The 21,166-nt window shown below is 45.2% G+C and overlaps 1 protein-coding gene across 3 annotated transcripts in view; it reads right to left on the reverse strand.

The window, feature by feature from the left end:
• DPY19L3 (dpy-19 like C-mannosyltransferase 3) overlaps nucleotides 1-21,166 on the reverse strand; it is a 428,279-nt gene that overhangs the window by 64,713 nt on the left and 342,400 nt on the right. For all 3 annotated transcript variants that reach the window (XM_085637855.1, XM_085637856.1, XM_085637857.1), the window contains 2 exons: nucleotides 20,461-20,517; nucleotides 4,607-4,689 (listed from right to left, as the gene is read on the reverse strand). In XM_085637855.1, the coding sequence (XP_085493981.1) occupies nucleotides 4,607-4,689; nucleotides 20,461-20,517 (140 nt within the window). The remainder of the gene's footprint in view (nucleotides 1-4,606; nucleotides 4,690-20,460; nucleotides 20,518-21,166) is intronic.

Below are 21,166 nucleotides of genomic sequence, written 5' to 3' on the forward strand. Positions count from 1 at the left end.
GAGCCTGACCTGGCAGTTTAGGCTTGACTGTTCCTTTTGGAACAGGATGAAGAGTGATTTCAATATGACTATTTCATGTCTGAGGTGGCATGGTGGCCAAAAAAATAGTTGACTGGAATGTGGTCCAGATTATTTATCAGTGGCTGAGATTAACTCAAGCATTCCACCCATCACTATTTTAAGTACCAAAGAGGAAGAATGGCAAAAAAAGGAAATGCTCTGACCACACAACAAACCAAAAGAAGCAACTGTGAGACTACAGGATAAGCACATGATAGTACGTGTACTGCAGGTCAAAGGACACTATCTAATCCACTGGATCCATGGCAGATCCGGGAATAGTATCTTGAATTTATCCTTCAGCCAAAAGGCATTTAAAAGGTGAAGATGCAGAATTGTCCTGAGGCTGACATCCTTTTTGGGCACTGAATAAATAGCAGGAGTCAAACTCCCAGCCTTTCTCCATTTCTAGTGAGCCTCTCTATGGCTCGTTTAACTTACTGAAGAAGGACGGAAGCATGAATTGAGAGAGAGAGAGCAGGTCGGAAGCGAGTGGTAGTGGATACGAAGTTAAGGACGTAACCTCTCTGAAGAATTTGCAACTGTTTCTGGTGAGATGTTTAAGTGAGCAAGCCGGATATGAAAAAACAAATTCTACCCCCAACCAGCAGCACGTAACCATGTAACATGAATCAAAGCTGCTAGATTGACAATTGAAATGTGTGCAGACCTTGATCAATTTACATTTTAGTCTTATGAATTGGAAGGTGGCAAAAAGGATAAAATGCCTCATCTCTTACATTGATAAATTCTTGTATCATGATGAATTTTATTTTGGCTTGAGTAACTATTGGCATGTTTATACAGTTATATTATTCATGAATATCAAACTAATTTAAATAAATTTAATTCAGTGAGTTTTTAGCTTTTTTTGTGATTTGCATTGGTTGCAGAAATGTATTATCCTGCTTATACAGCACTGAGCTTCAGAAACCTTTGCAAGCAAAAACACACACAAGGAGATTAGAAAAGTGGATGCAGGTTAAATGCAGAAGTGATTTCTGCTGATTCCGAACCTAGAAAGGGCTACGGTAGAGAGAAAATTCGGCAATCAGATTTACTTAAAAAAGATTATTTAAAAAAGATATTTGCTGAGTAAAAGAACTTCCACAAACACTATGATTAAGTCATGCTGAAAAAGTAATTAAGCGTGAAAATGAATATATGAATCTCTTACTTCAAAAATGCACGAAAGAATGAATCGAAAAGCAAGCCATCATTATCTAAACTGCAAAGTTATGTAACAGGACCCCTTTACATATAATTAGCCTTATCTCTTCCTTACAATACAGAATGAAGTTTGTTCTAATTTGTTTATTGGCTTAATATAATGTACATAACTATTACCCTTACACGTGGTCAAGCGCAAAATGATCACAACCAGGCGGTGCAATATTAACTATTAAATCAAAACAATCATCAAGTTGTAGTTATTCAGTAGCAGGTGTTTTATCTCAATGGCACAGTGGTCAGAAATATCATCCCCACATACAGAGTTTAAATCTCCATCATCATTTAGCATGACCTTTGTCATCACTCTCCAGCCACGCAAATCTTCTTGCAACTTATCTTCTGTTCTACAGTTACTACCATGCTCTAGCATCTCCTTTTAGCAGGATAATCAAGGGACCTGCTGCTTGCGGTCAATGACGCAGAGAGCACTTTATGGCTAAAAGTAGAGATTGGAATACAAATTGTAATTAAATATTGCACTTGTTAAATTTTGGGTGTAAAGCCAAGATGCTGTGTTAGATAGAGAGTGCAACAATATATCCTAAAGCATTTTCCACGACCTTTATTACAAGTTTCCAGTAATCCATTATGATCCTGAATGACCATATCATATGTTTGAGATTGACTGGACTAGAGTGCCATCTTGAGCAATCATCAATACATTTTAGTTATTAATAGGGGTTAAATATGTTCTATGTAGTAGTGTCAGTTATGTAAGACGGACCTGGCACTGCGTGTAACTGTTTTATTATAAGCTTATATTTTGGTCTTTTCAGCTGTAGTGTAAAGAGGCGCCGCGAGGATAAGACAGACTCTCCCTACTTTATGCATCTACCAGGCCACCAATATCGCCATACCTTGTGCAAACTTGGACTGCAGTTGGCACCAGTGGTATTCCATAATCCGCCCTGACAAAACATCAGAGATTGAAGGGGAAACCTATTTAAGGGAGTGTGCCAGTACCTGACAGCCCTTACCTACTTTCTGCCTATACTGAGCCATGGCTGTACCTTGAGCAACCACAGGCTCCAATTAGGACCCCCTCCACCACCGCAAGTACAGCTGCTTTTACAGGTTGGGCAGGGAGTCACCTACGGAACTTTCTCAAATTCAAGAAATTGCCTTTTTGGGATCCCGACTCTATTCCTATGGTGCAGCTGCAGTTTATTTCCTTACCTGTAGGGAAAAGTATTTTAGGACAGCAACATAGGAAGCCACAATGAAGGGTCCTCAGTGCCACAGGTGTAGTCTCACTTTCCAGGACCATCCCAAGGTGAATGGCAGGAGTTCTTTACCACTGTGGCTTAAGCCCCAAAATGTTTGGAGATGTGTTTTCCAAACCACTAAAAATGTAACAAGAATGTAATCGGGCTGCATGGTTATCTCTTTGTGAGAGAAGACAGAGCGTTGGTTTTATAAGCGGGGGCATCAGAGGGTTGCAACCAATAGGAATTAGGAGAGGAGGTTCTTGGGGTGTGACGAGGCCCACTCCAGGCAATCATGTATCGCCAATACACAGGAGAAGGAAGATCTCTTTAATACATAAGACAGAATATTCAAAGCCTAGAGGATGTTGGACTACTGAATATCGCCACCAACAATATTGAGACAGAAGAATATCGAGGACATAATATTGAAAGATAAGTGCATTTTAAGAAATATACATTTTACTATTCCTAACTTCACGACTACGTACCTTGAAGATATATGTAGCACGCAGGCATATATATGTGGTGTTAGGTATAGAAAAGATAGACTTGCCCACTTGTCAATATTTTTTTATGGTATTTTTTCCTCTCTATTCTGTCCAATTGATATTGTGGGTTCGATATTCAGGGAGAATACCCTAGAGGCCTGCAGAAAGCTCCAGGACACTGCTGTATCCTTCCTCATTTTCTGCTTTCCAGTAAGGGAATTTAATCATGAGGCAAGAACCATCACAAAGCAAAGTCGTCAACAAACTGTCAATCTATTGAAATCTGTTCTCGGCCAGGAGGCAAATCACTATCTGAAAGACAAAAATACACCTTGTAAGTATTACCCTTCTTACCAGCTCAACTCATTAGCAACAATGGGAATTAAACCAGAAGGAAACAGAACATTTTAAGCCCTCCAGTACTCTGCCTATGTTGAGATACCCTTCATCCCTATGACTAAGAGCAATCTGGATATTTTAATGGCTCAGGTTGCCATGTCATTCCCAGCTCTGGAAATGAGACAGCTTTTAAATGAGCCATGGCCCCTAAAAGGAACACTGCAGAGAATATGGTCCCATATGGAATTGCTTTCACTCAATAATCCTTTGAGTTTCTTTCCTAGAGAGATGTGTTTTAGTAGGAGGAACGGTTATTTACAACGCTGGTAAAAGTGGTGGAGCAGGGGAAGTCTGTGGCACCGTGAGCTGGGTGTGGGCTGGTGAGACATCGGCCAGACCTGGGTAACATGCAAGCTATATACGAGGAACTCTATGGCCAAGGGAGGTCCCGCCGGCAATACTCCAAGCCAAACCATGTATGGACCGATAAGGGCCCAAAGGTGCATCAGAGGGAGCCGAAATTCGAACAAACGTGTCCCACATTATGTGCAGGAAGGCAGAAGGATCTGCTCTCAGCGTCGGGAATTCCAGATAAACTGGCACTGGTGAAGCTCAGAACTATGGAGCCTTAAGTGGCGCAGGCAGAGCCGGCGGGGGAGGCACGGGTGGGCACAGGTGAAGACGATGGGATGCCTGTAAAGACTGATTTGCCACTTATTTTGTGACTCTGAGGAGCTCTGGATCCATGTCATCAGGCTTTTAGAAAAAGGGAACTGACATCAGTGCCCAAGGGAGCACTTTATGAACTCACATAGTGTCACCAGGATTCTTTTTTTTTGCACTGAGAAGCCAGCACCCCCTACTGGCATGGAGGAACTATGACATATTCCCGATCTAGTGTGATGCCTGAGGCAAGGGCATCGTCAGTTCTAAAAAGCATCAACTGCTTATCTTGGATCCTTATACAAGTACCTAACGTGTTGGCCTACTGAACAGTAATATCCAGTCAGGTTTTCAAGATCTCAAGAATGAATACTTATGAGCAAAATATGCATATGGTGAACTTGATCTGTAAATCAACTCTATTTTTTGTTCTATTCTGAAAACACATCTACATTTTACTACTATGCGGGTCAATAAGCAAAATGCTACTGAAGCCACAGAAAACATGTGGCTGTTAGGAAGAATCATAATAGCCATTAAGTCTGTCTTTTTTGTTGTCGCCTGAAAATACTGGTCCTAAAACAAAGAAAAGGATAAATGAAAACAATGTCTCACGTTATCCAGTCCATCAGCTCCACAGTATCAGGATCATAGAATTCTCGCAACTCTGACATCTCATCCATCACTCGTGGCCAAAACTGAAATATATAAAAAAGAATTAAAAAAATAACTCATTTAAAACATGCAAATCGATAACAATTGGGATTTTCTATGAAGTGCCCTTGGGTCCGCAAAAGAAAACTATATTTCTGTGCTCCCAACACTACAAATCTGAAATATTTTAAAAGCATATTCTTTCAGAATTTTCTTTCACTATACATTTTGCACACAGCTTTTCGGTTAGTGTTGCTCATTGCATTAGCTGCAAATAAGACCTTTGTAAATCAATGATAAAAAGGTTACAAATTATGTTGAAATGAGCAACCAAAGCGGATATCTCATGTAGGAGACCAAGGATATCACCTAACTGGCCTCCTCTAGAGTGTCTCCTAAAACCTCTCCAAACTTTCATTCAGGCGCTAAAGCATAGATGGAAGTTGCCAGAATCTGGATTGAACTTGGCTGATTGAACTTCTTAAACGGAAATATGGCAGGGTTTTCTATGCTTGTTGTCATAAGTGACAGGCCCCTGCATGACTAGAGATAGTATGCACCAGCTACCAAGTCTCATCATCAGTACTCCTACCTCACACAATATAGTTTCACCAGCAACAACCTAGAAATATCTAAAGGTAAGCTGCTTCACTCTGTTTTATATGGCTGTTTAATAGATCTACGCCCTACCCCAATGCATGATCTTTTACTATATTATACATTGGAAGGAGCACCATTACATCACCGAACATACTGAGTGAAATGCGAGGGTTTCATATACCGTGCCTGCCTATGTCTTTAACAACAGATACTGCGGGCTGCTGGAAAACACCAGGTAATGTTTACACATGTGGAGTACCTGTAGAGAGACACATTTGGAGATGTGCTGCATCTATGTACATGAACGGAGAAGCCTTATTGAAATAACATTCCTAAGCAACTTGGGACCATACGAAAATCAAGTCCTATACATAATAAGATGATATCAACACAGGCTTAGTGTACTACCACAAATCAGTTAAAAACATTTTATTTTATTCATACAGATTTTAAAATTCTGACATAAGCAGCCATGATGAAACCTAAATAACATCACAGACAATGTAACAACATATACACTGAAATGATCAGTTTAAATATAATCATAAAACAAATGAATGAACATTATCCAAGACAAAATCAATAATATTCATGTGGTATAAACCACGAGTGGCTAAACTTTGTAGGTGTTAGTTATTTTCTCTACGCGTGTTTCGGCGTACCAGACGCTTTCTTCAGGAAGAGCCACATAAATGTCTGTACGAAAAAAACACATAACACATGTAAGACAGTAAAGTACACTGAGTCTGTGTAAGGATATGGGCTGTACAATATGCATGCATAAAGGTGAACTCCATACATAACAAAAATAAAGAATAATAATGTTGCCAAGGGGGAAATTGTAGGATTGGAAAGACAGACCGTGCATAAAGTTGAAAGTGAGAGAAAGAAATACCCATACCTCTACACCTGATCTGGTGATTTAAAAAGTACAGAGGCAGGACCAATAGTGTAAAATGAGATGTAATCAATAACATCTAGAGACCCTGGAGTGTACGTAAGTGCAATTTACCAAAAAGAGATTTGGAAGCTGAACACTGGGTGCGAGTCTTTAAACGATAAGCGATTCTGCAAAAAAGACCAACCAAAGAGTACTGAAAACATAGGAAAACTGAATCAGAATTGGTGGACAACCAGGTACATACAGATAATTACCAGAGGAGGACCCTAGGTCCACGAGATATGTAGACAACTGTAGGTATTGGATGAATCAAGACCGATAAAAAAATCTAAGGAACATAAAGATAACCATGTGTTAAAAATTATGTACTAAAAATTATGCACAGGGATAGAGTGTAAGGGATTAATTTAGAGCCTGATAAATGAAAAATTCACCTGAGAATTATTGCACAGGTCTCAGAGTGAAGAAACAATGATACTGGGGTGATGCTTGAGCCCAAGTCATCATGCCAGCGGGACTTCGGGGGGGAGAAACCTTCCTTCACACGTATCTGCAGGAGGTAATAGATCCACTGTAGTGAACCTCAATGTGATATATACACGATGCAATTTAAGACTGCATAAGCCGAGAATGGTAATACCTTAGACGCTGTGCTGTAAGTCTTGATATAATAGAAAACGATAAATGGATGGCATTATAATCACAGGAAAAACTGGCCTTTCGTAGCGTCTATCTAAAATAAAAAAATTAAAAAGTAGTGCAACATAGCAAATTTGAAACTATATTTGCCTTATTACATTGCTCCATAAAACTGAATAACACATTACTTTGGAGCGCAAACGGTGATGGTTACACGGAGAACTGAACAGCCAAAGAAGCCGTCTCTCCGGACTGGACTGTCAAGGAAATAGTTCTTAGTGAGAGTGTGCAGCGAGGCCCAAGTGGCTGCTTGACAGATGTCTTGCTGGGGGACACCGCGTCCCAATGCTGTAGTAGTCGCAGTTGCCCTGGTAGAATGGGCGCGCAGTCCTACCGGAGGTTCCTTCTTAGCCAGAGAGTAACAAGCTTTAAAGCACAGGACAACCCATCGGGAGATAGTCCAATTGTGCACAGCCTGGCCTTTCTTGGTGCCCACATAGCCAACAAAGAGCTGGTCATCCACCTGGAACTATTGTGTGCAGTTGAGATAGAACGAAAGCGCACATTTTGGGTCCAGAAGGTGGAGCCTCTCCTCTTCTCTTGAAGGGTGCGGAGGCGGAAAGAAAGTGGGCAGAGTGACAGTTTGCCCGAGATGAAAGGCAGAGACTACTTTTGGCAGAAAGGAGGGACGCGGTCGAAGCACAACCTTGTCCAGATGAATCGCCAGGAAAGGAGATTTACAGGAAAGAGCCTGGAGCGCACCAAGCGGAGGTGATGGCCACCAGGAAGACAGTTTTTAAAGTTAATAACCGCAAAGGACAGTTATGAAGAGGCTCAAAGGGAGCGCACACCAAGTGTGTGAGAACCAGGTTCAAGTCCCATTGAGGCATCACAAAAGGAATAGGAGGGAAAAGGTGAGTAATGCCTTTGAGAAATCTATTGACAACTGGGGACTTGAAAAGAGAGGGCTGATCAGGCAGCCTAAGAAAGGCCGAAAGAGCCAAAAGGTAGCCCTTGATAGTGCCCAGAGCAGAGTCCTGCTGGGACAAAGAGAGAAGGAACAAAAGGACCTCAGAAAGAGGGTCAGAAACAGGATCCACAGCTTTCGCCGTGCACCATGCCACAAACATCTTCCACCGGCAGGCGTATACAGTTTTAGTCGAGGGACGCCTGGCTGCCAGAATCACATTACAGACTTCAGGAGGCAAATGGAATCAACTGTCGCCGCTCAATCTCCACACAAAGAGGTGGAGGCTGGACAGGTTCGGGTGGAGGACTGTCCCCTGTTGCTGCAACTGGAGATCCTCCTGAAGAGGCAGTCGTATCGGGGGATCCACGCTCATACTGAGTAGCTCGGGATACCAAACTCTTCGAGCCCAGTCCGGTGCCACAAGAATGACTTGGGCCCGGTCGCGTCTGATTATCTTCAGCACTCTGGGTAGAAGTGGTATAGGCGGAAAGGCGTACAACAGCCCGCAACTCCACTTGCCACGAAAAGCGTCTCCGAGCGAGTGCCGCCTTGGAAACTCCAACGCGCAGAACTGCTGACATTGCGCGTTCTCTACGGTGGCAATTAGGTCTAACCAAGGTTTTCCCCACTGCTGAAAGAGACCTTGTGCCACCTCCGATTGAAGACACCATTCGTGATGCAACATGCACCTGCGGCTGAGTTTGTCTGCCCTGGCGTTCAAAGAACCTGCCAAGTGTTGAACCGCCAAGGAAATGCCTTGACGTTCCAGCCATGTCCAGAGACGCAGAGCCTCCTGAAATAGGGTCCACGACCCCACCCCGCCTTGCTTGTTGCAGTACCACATGGCGGTGGTTTTGTCTGTGAATACCTGCACTACTCTCCCCTGGACGAGGGAAGGAATGCTTTCAGTGTAAGTAGGATCGCCCTGAGCTACAAAGGGTTGATGTGGAGATTGGACTCCGCCGGAGACCAGAGGCCTCTGATCTCCGCCTCTCCCATGTGGCCGCCCCATCCCAGGAGGGACGCGTCCATCACCACTGTGTGCCGGTTGGGGAAGGGAGAGGTATCTGCCTCTGACCCAACGCTGGTCCGTGAGCCTCCACTGCTAGTCCTTTGCAGTGCCCTCTGAGATCTGGACGTAGTCGGACAGGTGTCCCTGATGCTGCACCCACTGGAACTTCAGGTCCCACTGCAGAGCCTGCATATGCCATCTGGCATGATTGATGAGCAGGATGCAGGAGGCCATGAGGCCCAGCAGCCTCAGGGTCTTCCTGACCGAAACCCAGGACCAGGGCCGAAAGATCAGAATCCTAGCCCGAATGTCCCGGACTCGCTGTTTGGGAGGATAAACCCGATACTGCGCTGTATCCAGAACCGCTCCGATGAAAAGGAGCTTCTGAGAGGGAATCAGGTCCAACTTCGGCACGTTGATGGAAAGCCCCAGCAAATGCAGGAGGTCGGCCGTAGTCTGGAGGTGGGAGACGACTGCCTGGGGCGAGCCTTCCTTCAACAGCCAGTCGTCGAAATATGGAAAGACTGAAACCCCCTATCTGCGCAAATGAGCTGCGACCACCGCCATCACTTTCGTGAACACCCGAGGGGCACTGGTAAGGCCGAAAGGGAGCACGGTGAACTGAAAGGGCTCGTGGCCTACCGTGAACCGTAGGATGGGGATATGAAATTAAGCATCCTGCAAGTCCAACGCTACCAGCCAGTCTTGCGGGTCTAGGGCAGGCCAGACCTGAGCAAGCATGAACATCTTAAACCTCCCCTTCCGGAGGAAGCATCTGATGTTCCGGAGGTCTAAGATAGGACGCAGGCCCTTGTCTTTCTTTGGAACCAAGAAGTAGTGGGAATAACAACCACGACCTACTTCTGGCGTCGGAATGCGCTTGATGGCCCCCTTAGCCAAGAGGGCCGCAACTTCCTGCTGGAGAAGTGCCAAGTGATTCCTCGACATGCGGTGGCACTGAGGTGGCATAGCTGGAGGGGTAGACACGAAGGGGAGGGAATAGCCCCTTCGGACTATCTGGAGAACCCACCTGTCCGAAGTGATGGTGCGCCAATGGGGAGGGGGGGGGGGGGGGGGGGTGATGGCGAATCCTGCTGCCCACTGGCGTCTGGTGGGCCTGAAACACCGGACTAGGAAGGTTTTGAGGCGATGGTGGCAGGGGCGGTGGTGGATTGACTCGCCCGCTGGCCCTGGGACCCACCACGGCGGGCCCCACAACCGCGGCTGCACTGAGGTTGCGGTTGCGTTGGCCGGCGGTTCTGAAAGGAACGCGCTTGGGCGCCTCGACCCAGACCTCGAAAGGAGCGAAAAGCAGACCCCGAGGGAGCGCGCGTGGAAGCGCGACCCAAGGATTGGGCCATAGCCCGAGAGTCCTTAAAGCGCTCCAGGGTGCTATCCGCCTCGACAAAGGGCATGTCCAACAGAGTGTTCTGGACATCCCCGGAATAGCCAGTAGTTCAGAGCCAAGCGTAACGGCGGAGCGCCACCGTTGTGGAAAGAGCCCTGCGGAGAGAGTCGGCTGTGTCAAGTCCACAACGGATAGTGAATTTGGCAGCATCTCTCCCTTTAGTATCGGCCTGGGAGAGCACCGCCCGAGCTTCCACAGGGCACTGAGGCAGCTGTGCCACGGTGTCCCACACAGAATGTGAGTAGCGGCCTAACAGACACGCAGTATTCACTGCCCGCAATCCAGACCTGGCAGAAGTGAAGATCTTTTTCCCAAATTGCTCCATTTTCTTAGATTCTTTGTCTGGAGGAGCAGAAGGGAATGCGCTCGGAGAGGCAGAGGCCTAGTCAACCAGACTCTGAGGCGTCGGGTATTGTGTGAGAAAGCTGGGGTCGCCGGGCGATGGCGGCATGCTACACCCTTATCCACAGGAACCCCGTGTTAGGTTTGTTCCAGGTGCTTACCAGGATGTCAGTAAGGGTGTCGTTGAAGGACAGCAGCGGCTCCGCAGAGGACGACGCTGGCTGCTGCATCAGGAGATTGGTCCTGATAGGCACAGAAGGGAGCTCGAGGTTAAGAGCCTCAGCTGCCCTTCGCAACACCACAGAAAAAGCCCCAACCTCCTCCGTAGCTACGCAAGAAGGGGACAGGGTACCAGGGTGTGGAGTGAAATCCAGATCCCCTGGACCTTCCATATCACCCTCCCAGTCTAGCTCATCCTCGCATTGAGCTGCGAGAGGGTCCCCAGACCCCTCCCAGTACTCCCCTTTGTCCTCTGGCTGTGGAAGAGGCCGGTAAGGACGAGGTGCCCGGGGAAATGGGAAAAACTCCCCACCTGGAATTGGAATTGGAGGGCAGTAGACCAATCCAGGATCGACGCAGTCCGGCGCCGCGTCTGGCACCATCCCCGACAGTGGCGCCGAGCCCGGAGCCGGCGGTGCCGCAGGGGATCGTGCCGATGGCACGGGGGCAGAACTACCCAACGGGCCCACGGGGACCGCAGGCATTCCGGAGGGACCCGATGGGGCGAATAAGCGGCCCATGGCCGACAGGAAGACCTGTATTTCGTCCGGAGACGGGTGCCGGCCCGGGAAGGGTGGGTAGGCCGCAGGCAACAACAGAGGCTCCATCGGAGCCGCGGGGGAGTGACTGCCCGCCACCTCCACTGCGTCCCGCAACCGTTGAGGGGTAGACGAAGAGCGACGTCGCTTCTTCGACTTCTTATGGTGCCGTGACTTACCTGTCCCCGAATCCGATGAGCGATGGTGTCGGCTTCGCGACCGGTCCCTCGACCTCCCACAGAAGCGGGACCTCGAGCGGCACGGAACCGATTGTCGGACCTCCAACAACGTTCGGGAACGCTCCCGCAAAGCTTTCGACGCCATGGCCAGACAATCGGGGCACGCCCATGGGCGTGCCCCAAGCGGAAGAGACACACGTCGTGCGGGTCTGCCACCGACATGTTCCGACGACTTAAACCCAGGTATCCCTACTGCAACAGGAGTCGAGTACTCGACAAAACAAGAGAACCAAGTTAAAATGTTAACTAGGGGTACTGCTCTCTCTCGGATCTGCGCTTGCTGGTGCGGAAAAAGAAAGAACTGACGTCAGCGCGCGTGGGCGCATCTAAGTAGTTCCGACAACGTTATCTCGGCGGCTACGACGCCAGCGACGTACGCGGAGCTGCATGACGACGCCTACCGACGCGCAGGGGTACTGCTGATGAAAAACTTTCCGGATCCAGTCTGACGCCTGGGGATATTCTAAGGTAAGGAATCTATCACTAACGTGTCTCTTTCAGATACATATTGCCTTACAATGCAGAAAAAAGTCTCAATGTGATCAGTTGATTAGACTCCTCACTTCTAATCTTTTTTTTTTATTAGAGAATTTGTTGTACTTCAACTATGTATAGCTTAACATATGTAGAATGTTCAGTAATGATGTTCCATAGCTGTGTCTCTCATGAGGAACATTCCATTGGTATCAGTTGGAGTGTCCCTTGAGAGAGCATGACAGCGGTGGCATCGTTTATGTACAGCTTAACAAATGAACAGCTGTGATCCTTACCGGAGTTCCTGCTTATTATGGCCTAACGTATTTTGGCAATGAGCCAAAGCTACAGTCAGGAACCCCCACTAAAAGTCGCCATGCCTGTGAAGAGATGAATAGAAAAATACAGCGGAGGTGGCTGCACGTAACCACAGACCCTGGTGATTTTACTGGTTGGCACTGAAGACAAGACTGTCTTGAGATCGTTGACCGTTGCTGCATAGACTTAACAGGGATTCGCTTGAAAAGTTGAAGCAGGCACTGTGTGTGCACATAGCTGCACTCAGCCTGCACAGCAAAAAATGGACGGAAAGGCATACTCTGGCCAGCATGAATATTTTGAGAACGGTCTGCAACTAACTTGGTGCACAACCAAATTCTGAGTGCGTCTAACCAGTGAGGAGCAAATACTTGTTTGGACCAGTACATCCCGCCCATAGCAACATAGAAACTCAGCACCACCATTTTGACTCGCAGATCTGTAACGCTGAACTCAGTGCCGTCATTTTGAAACCTTCAAACAGTACCGTTGTTTGCAGGCCGCCATTGTGCGTTGGTAAGATTGCGCAGCAGACATACTGCATTTCAAGACGCTAGTGCTCCATATTACATTATATTACTGCCATTCTGCAGGGGAATAACCACACAGCTTACAGCCACCATTTTGGAAAGGAACAACACAGTTTTGAGCAGCTTATGTATTACAATCACCACGCAGTTTACAGACGCTATTTTGTAAAGGGACAGCTTTAGCATCAGCATTGTGATCACTACACAGTTTGCAGCCGCCATTTTTTTAAAGAGGCACTGTCCGATAGTCTGCTGCCATTTTGGAACAGTCATTTGTCAACACGACGGAACGCCATTTTTGATGGGGCTAATATCAGCAACATAAAGAAGCTAGTGCATAAGCAGCCTACACATGAAGGTTTTCTGCGCTGTGTTGTTTAAAAAAAAAAAACTTTAAGAGCATGTTCAGCAATGCAGTTCAAGCTGCTGATTAACTATTTGATGCATCCTGGGAAGTTAATTAAACATATGATGAACGAATTACTGCTTCTATTGGTGTGCACTACATGAAGGTAAGAGCGTGTTCAGGATCGGTGGAACATCGCAACCCAACTAGTCAAGTGACTCTTGAACAATATTGCCCATGAACACAGCTGTATACTAGAGAACATTGTTGTGTTGTATAGGAAATAGTGCCACTATACTATAGATTTGACTGCAACCTGTTTGGTTGTAAGTAAATTTGTTGCTGCTGACTACCATATTTTAACAGTATATCAGATATACAGTAATAAACCCACCGCCACCATTTCGGGAATCGCCGGGCAACCCGGCGATCCCATGGAAGCAGTGGTTCGATGCGTTCGAGATGTATCTCAGAGCTATTGAGGCATCACGCTTAATGGCTGAGAGGAAGAGGTTCCTATTACTGAATTCTCTTGCTTTTCAAACATCTTGCTGAGCTGACAGTAGTTGAGGGGGAAGAGTTAGATGAATACCAGGAAGTTGTCAAAAAGTTGAAAGGAAGATTTGACATTCAACTTGGTTGTACTCCGACACAAGTTTTTTTAAAAGAAGCCAAACACAGTGTGAGAATGTGGATGCATACATAAGCTTGCAGAGAAAATTGTGCTCACAATGGCTAACTGGGGAATTCACAGAGCAGTTGATATGGGATCAGTTAATTGGCATTTGCTCAGACAAACACATTTTAGCAAAAATGATTCACTAAAGGTAATCCAGCTTTGGAAGAGGTGATTAAGGTAGCCAAGGGTGTATAATTGGCGCAAATATTAATTAAGGAACTGAATGGTCAAACAGCATTAAAAGAAAGGGTGAATGTGGTGCAAGGCTGTTTACCACTACGAAAAGAGGTGAAAAACAGTTAAAGGAATTTTTGTCAAATGTACTAACATATTTTTTAGTGGTGGACATAGCCCACATGGTAGAGGAGAATGAGGATGTCTAGCAATAAATGTTGCTTGCCCCAAATGTTCAAACATTGGGCACTTAAATTGTGCCAAAGTAATCAGCCCAATGTGACCAAAGTGAGCAGTGTGGTTGAGCAGGTGTTACAAGTGGAGGGGAATTATCAGATCATAAAAGCATTCCAGGACATGATATTGGTTGTCACAGAGGATAATGTGGTGAGTTGGGATCCCAATAATTGTGTAAATCCATACAAAGATGTCTTTGTAGGTGACAAGTGGTTACAACACTTTGTAGACTCAGGTGCATGAATTACGATGATTACCTCAGTTCCATGAAACATAGGGTGACAGGAAGTTCTTTTCCCCAGATAGGTCATCTGTGTCCTATGAAAGCTGGAGACATTTTTATCGAAGACATTTTGGTGGTCAAGGGTCGCAGAATCTAAGGAAAGGTGTATATTGCAGGAGAAGGACTCAATATTTTGGGGTAGTACCGTTTGGTGCTTAAACCTGGCACTAGTGAGCAGGTGCTGGCAATTAAAGAGCTACTACTTTCTGATTTGATTGAGCAAGATTTTCCTTCTAGGAAGAATAGTAGGATTCAAGCATATGATAAAGGGTGCTAACCAAATCAAGCATAACATCAGATTAGTACTATTAAGTCTAAGGAATGAGCCAGAGAAAGAGTATGCCAGTTTGAAGAATAGAGGGGTTATCAAACCAGTTGAATCAAGTTTGTGGTCATCTCCATTGGTGGTGGCCAGAAAAACACAATGAGGATATGCAACTTTGCGTAGATTTAAGGAGTTTTAACAAGGAAATATGGGTAGACTTGCACTCATTACCAAATATCCTACAATTAGTTAAAAGAACTGAGTGAGGCCGAATATTTTTCAAAAATCGATCATCAGGTGGTGTTGGAAGAATCCTACAGGCATTATACGGCGTTCAATTCACCTTTCGGCACATACCAATTCTGCCACATGCTGTTTGGTTTGACATCTGCCGCCTCTGTTTTTGAGCGCATCATGCATCAGTTGTTGGGAAAAATTCACTGGGTCTTGGTGTTTCAGGACAATGTTCTGATATATGTCAAGCGATTAGAGGATTATGACTGTAGTGTTATGAGACTTTGTGGGCTAGGACCCTTGGAGTTCTTGGTCTACTCAATACGAGACTATGCAACTTTTTGAAAGGTGTTATGGTGTGGTTATTAGCAGTTATGACCTAACTAGAAAAAAGAGTGAGATTGTATGCTGAGGAATAAAGACATACGAACCAGAGCTCCATGTGTGGCATATTTATTTGCATGTCCAAGGCTGGGGAGGACGTTACAACTGGCATTGAGTGCGGTATCTGTGCCCTGAAGAAATTACACTGCTTTCCCTGGAAGTTTGCAACGCTACAGCAAACTCCTCGTGTGTGTCACATCCGCCTATTACAATAAGAAGCAGTTCGAAGGTGGCATGTGGAATCCAAGCCCCGCTCCAGCCTATATACGACTCTCGAAGAAGAAGAAGTTGAAGTCCCTGCAGAGGAGCAAATTCAAAAAGTCTGCCAGAAACTCACTGCTATGACCAAGAAGAGAGATACTGCACCACAGCCGAACACAGAGCTATCATTGATACAAAGCCAAATGCTAGAGGTAGCCACAACCAAGTACAATTGAAAAAGCTGAAAGCAGTGATAAACAAATAGAAGAGACTAAACCTTCAAAAACGAAAATGCCACCTGACAACCTCCGATCAAGCGTAGCAGCCCAAGTACAAGCACACGGCCAGTGCTTGCAGGAGGTACTGACCCAGGAGAACAGCTGCCGTCACCAAAACAGCATACACTCTCATTGGTAGTAGAGAAGAGGGAGAAGTACTATGCCACTGTGTTTCTAAAACTGCCACTATCATTTGATAAGGCGCAGTAGCAGAGTATTGGCAGCAGATTGAATGCATGAATCAAGACATTCAACAATTTTATAGATGCCCTGGAAGAATCAGAGGGAAAGAAAATAATTAAGTACCTTAGGAACCGTGTCGGTGATGGAGTAAAAGAAGTGCTGAAGAAACTATTACTAGCTGACGAAGTATCAGACCGTCAAATCAAGGAAGCATTGGAAGCCAAATTCAATCAGATGCCAAACGTCGACTATGAAAGGTACATTTTCAATCAAGCACGACAGCAAGCTAGTAAAACAATGGAAGAGTTTGTTGAAAAACGTGATCTGCTTATCAAACACTGAAAGTTTCGTGAATTTAGTGTTGAAGAAGCCGTACATCTCAGAGTTATCGATGGCTGTCTTTCAGACTCCTTCAGAAGACGCATGTTGAGAGAGACACTGAGCCTAGAGAAAGTACTAATGGCGCCAACGCCGAGGAAAGAGCAGACCAACAAGCCGCTGACATGAAAGGTGGAACGGCAAAAAGTGAATCAGCGTTGGCCATGAAGAGTAAGAACAGACACCGAGTTGACGAATATAGGTCGTCGTCTACCAAGAAGAAAAGGTTGTGCTTCCGATGTGGATTTTCATATCCACATGAAGACAAATGTCCAGCCATGGGACAAACTTGCAACGGCTGCAGTAAAGAGAAAAACTTCATAACGGTTTGCAAAGCAAAAGAGAAACTAACTATGTCACAGCGAGAAGAGAAAATGGATGCCAGAAAGTTCCAGAAGCATTCTCGCGACCGCCACAAAACAAAAAGGCAGCATCAGTTACAACAAGTAGAAATCAGACAAAGTTGATCGTCCTCAAGTTCATCCTACAGTGGCTCGTCAACGTCATCATCGAGCGCTAGAGAGAAAGACGGATGTGCGCGGAGGGCATCAACCAACAAACAATGGGCACATGTAGGTCTGGTTACTTAAAAGGAAATACCAGTGACAAAAGCAAACCACCAAACAAAACAACAAAACTCATTTGGACATTGCCCCAAGATTACGATAAAGTTCAACGGTTGCCCCATAACCTTCATTATAGACAGGGGTGCACTGATTAACATCATGCCAGTTGAAAAGTTCAACAGCTTATCTCCTGAGCCACATCTCAGCCTGTCAAACACGAAAATGTATACGTGGGCTGCTTCTAAACCGTTGCAGAGTAAAGGGTCATTCACACAGACTTTGAGACATGAAGCAGTATCAGCGTTGATTCTTGTTCTTCTAGGAGCTTCGTCCAGTGCTTGCCACCTCAGCTTTGCCATCGCTGCTGACATGGGACTGTAATCTGTCAATTACCACCTCCACGCTCAGTCCGAAGTTGTAAATCAGTTCCTGTCATTTATTCACAGCCTGGGCAGGCTAAAGACAATTAAAGTGCGAGCTCACATCAATGAGGACATTCGCCCTGTTACCCAACAGCACAGCTGAGTTGCTTTCCACCTGCAAGAAGCCTTTGAGAAAGAACTAGAAACATTGTTGAAGCATGACATCATTGAGCACTCCACTGGCCCTACGCCATGGGTGTTGCGCATAGTCGTGGTGCCAATAAAGGACAGTAAGGTGCAGTGTGCATCTGTGTTGATATGCGCTAGGCCAACAAAGCAATCAAGAGGGAAAGAAATCCTGGTCCACACATAGCGGACATGATCATGCAACTGAACTGTGCCAAGGTTTTCTCCCATCTTGACCTGAACAAGGGATATCATCCACTAGATTTGAGAGAGAATTGCAGCTGCATCACTACTTTTTTAACTCATATTGGGTTGTTCAGATACAAAAGGTTGCGCTTAGGAGCGCTGTCAGCTGCAGAAATATTTCAGGATATTATACACGAATAACTCAACCTGTCACAAATGCTTTTAAATCCAGGGGCGGCTCTTCCGCTATGGTGAAGAAGCGTCACCCCACTGCTTTCTCGCAGTGCGAGAAGCCAAAACATAAAACGGTAATAACTTTTATTTATTACCATTTTATGTTTACTTTGCAGGCGGGTGGGCAGGGCTTCTCAGATCTCTGAGCAGGGCAGGGGAGGAGTGGTTTGCCCACTCCTGAGTGCGCAAAGATTGTTTGGTCGGCCCTCTTGGGCCCCCCAAACCGGTCATGTGCACCTTGCCCTTCTACATGCAGGCTCATTGCAACCTGCATGGAGAACATGCACACCCCTCTAGCCCCTGGCTGAGCGCTGCGTTACGGCGCTCCAGACCAATTGAAAATGCAACCAAGATGGCATACTTTGACCCCAGACTACATACTGAGATCACAGTGGATGTGAACCCGGTGGGACAGGGGGCAATCCTTGCTCAACAAAATTGACATTCCGAATGTTCGGAGACACATTGTGGCCTATGCAAGTCAGAGCCTTTCTGACACAGAATGTGCCTATTCGCAGCCAGAGAATGCGACTCTGGTTGTAGTGTGGTCCTGTGAACATTTTTATGCGTTTCTATATGGAAAACATTTCACTATCATGACAGACCACCAAGCGTTGCTCATTATCTTTGAAAATCTGAAATCCAAGATGCCCTCTCGCATTGAGAGGTGGGGTCTGAGACTGTAAGGGTAAATACCAGAACTCTGTTGATTGCTTTTCATGAATACCACTACATTGTCACAGTTCGACATCCAAGACAGCTGAGGAGTACATCAACTTCATTGTGAGGTTCAGTACGCCAACGGCCATTTACTGATCTACAGAACATGCATGTTCTCAAAGACATCATTCTGGCTCAATCCTAGAAAAGGAGTGTTCAACCGCTTGCTGACTATGGCGAATTTCTAAAATACCTGGGGTTCCCTGAGGCAGACACTGATGTCAGCATAGAGCAATATCAGCAGGGGGCATTCGTGGAAATGCAGTGCATAATGTGTGTGTTAGGACCAAAGCTTGGCGGCTAGTGGTTTGGGCGCTATCAGGTACGAATGGTCAGCAACTTAGAAAAGCAAGAACTTAGTTGAAATGTCAGTCGGGAGAAACGGCTTTGCTAAAAAGGAGTTCACCTTTTGGAAAGCTATTAATGAAAGGGACCCCAAACTAGAAACTTTGTTCTAGAAAATTAAGAAATGGCCACCATGTAGCCTATTGCTGTGTTTAACAATGAGTCCTTCTCCAGCCTGGACACTGCAAGTTGAAGGATGAGGACAATGAAGCAGGCAATGGGGATAGACTTCCCATGTTGTACAGGTCAACAAAGTATGTTTTCTGGAAGAGAACAATCTAAGAGACAGGCTCAAGGCCTTCAAGTAACACTGCTGAGATTGGTGGGTTGTGGGGGCGTCACACCACATCCAAGCATGTTTGCACATGGATCTATCTGGCCATTCTGACCTAGACAATTTATTTACTCTATCGAGACAAGCCTGCAATCCCTAAGGAGATGGTGAGAGACATTAAGTCGACCTGTTTTTTTTTTAATGTCATAATCTCTGTACCGATTCCTACACAGTGTGGATACAGCACACCGGAATCAAATAGCAAGACACTATGTGCATCACCTTAAACTAACATTTGTTATCTGCGATCCTTGCAGGATTTAATGCCCGAGGCATCTTAAAAGTAGAAATCTCAAACACTTTTAAAAAAGGATAACGAAAACCTGGCATGCACAAAAAAACAACTGCAGTCATTGGTCCTGGAATGATTCTTTGGACTGCGTATGCTGCCTTTAGAGACAACCCACACATGACTTTGCTCCTGGAGACTTCGATGTCACCAGCATAGCACATATGCAACATTTTCAATATCCAGTCCGACGCCCAAAAGAGGAATCTGCGCAAAGTAGTATCTGTTACAACAATATTTGTCATGGAAAAGTGCTGAAAAGGCCTTTGACTGTTGAAATCTACAGAATTTTAAATACATAAGTTGCTAGAGTACTGATATGTAAATTGTCCTTTTTCATGAAGCAAACACGATATAAGCATAACTTTTGCTAGATTCGTTCGGTTCATTTTGTTCATGAAAACCTTTGTGTATCACCAAAAACACCCAATTGACAAACTAAACCAGGTACACTGAGCCACCAACACATCTTGTGACAAACATGTGCATCTTTCTGAACTGGTCACAAGGTCAGGATGACTGATTCCATCCATTCGAAGGTCAGGTATCTTCAAACATCTTGCAAATTAAACCCAGAAGAACTGAAACATCATTGATGTTTGGAAAATCCTTGAGAATTATTTGTTCAAACAAGGTTTTCTTACATCTTATTTTTTGTAAACGTGGCATGATTCAATGACAACTTTTGGGACATCACACATAACGGAAGGTAAAAACATAACCCCAGAAAGGCATGGCAACAAATGTAGTGGAATCTCACCTTGTAATAAAGGCAGAGTATAATCATCAGGGGCGTAAAATACTGAAGCAGATTTATCTGTGGAAAAAATGCGTATCATTAGCCCATTTGCAATAATCCAAAATATGAAGGTGCAATTATTCATTGAGATTACGCGGCATACAGTGGAGTACAGATAAATATGGGATAAATTATTGAAACAAGCAGGATACACTGGAAAAAAGTAACCCATTTCTGATCATTATTTCAGGAATGAAGGAGGGCAGGACTGGTCCATCTGAACAATGTGCCTGTCCTCCTAGACATACACTACAACGTAGGGTGCATTCTCTACATTTACTGAAAAAGATCTACAGTATTAGGCAACATAAACATGGCCGTTCTCCCAAATGCCCTCCAACAGGTCTTACCAGTTACATGTCCTAGTACATTTCAGTTACATGAGCGGTTGGCAAACCCTGACAAAGTTATGACCTCACTGGTGACCTCCGACCAGGATACCCCTCACTCTCCAATGCCAGAATTTAAACTAAATCTGACTTTCTATTGTGAAAAATAACTCAAGATTCATGACAGCCCCCCCATTCCCATTCAAATATCTATTCTTTAACCCCGCCACACACACCCTCACTTTTCAAGCTTACGCTCAATATTCTACAAGACCCAAATTACATATGCTACTTTTTTAAAAACTATTGTTCAAACTGGGATCTTTTTTGATTAACCA

The sequence above is a fragment of the Triturus cristatus genome, chromosome 12 (assembly GCF_964204655.1).
Source record: "Triturus cristatus chromosome 12, aTriCri1.1, whole genome shotgun sequence".
Taxonomy (NCBI): Eukaryota; Metazoa; Chordata; class Amphibia; order Caudata; family Salamandridae; genus Triturus; species Triturus cristatus.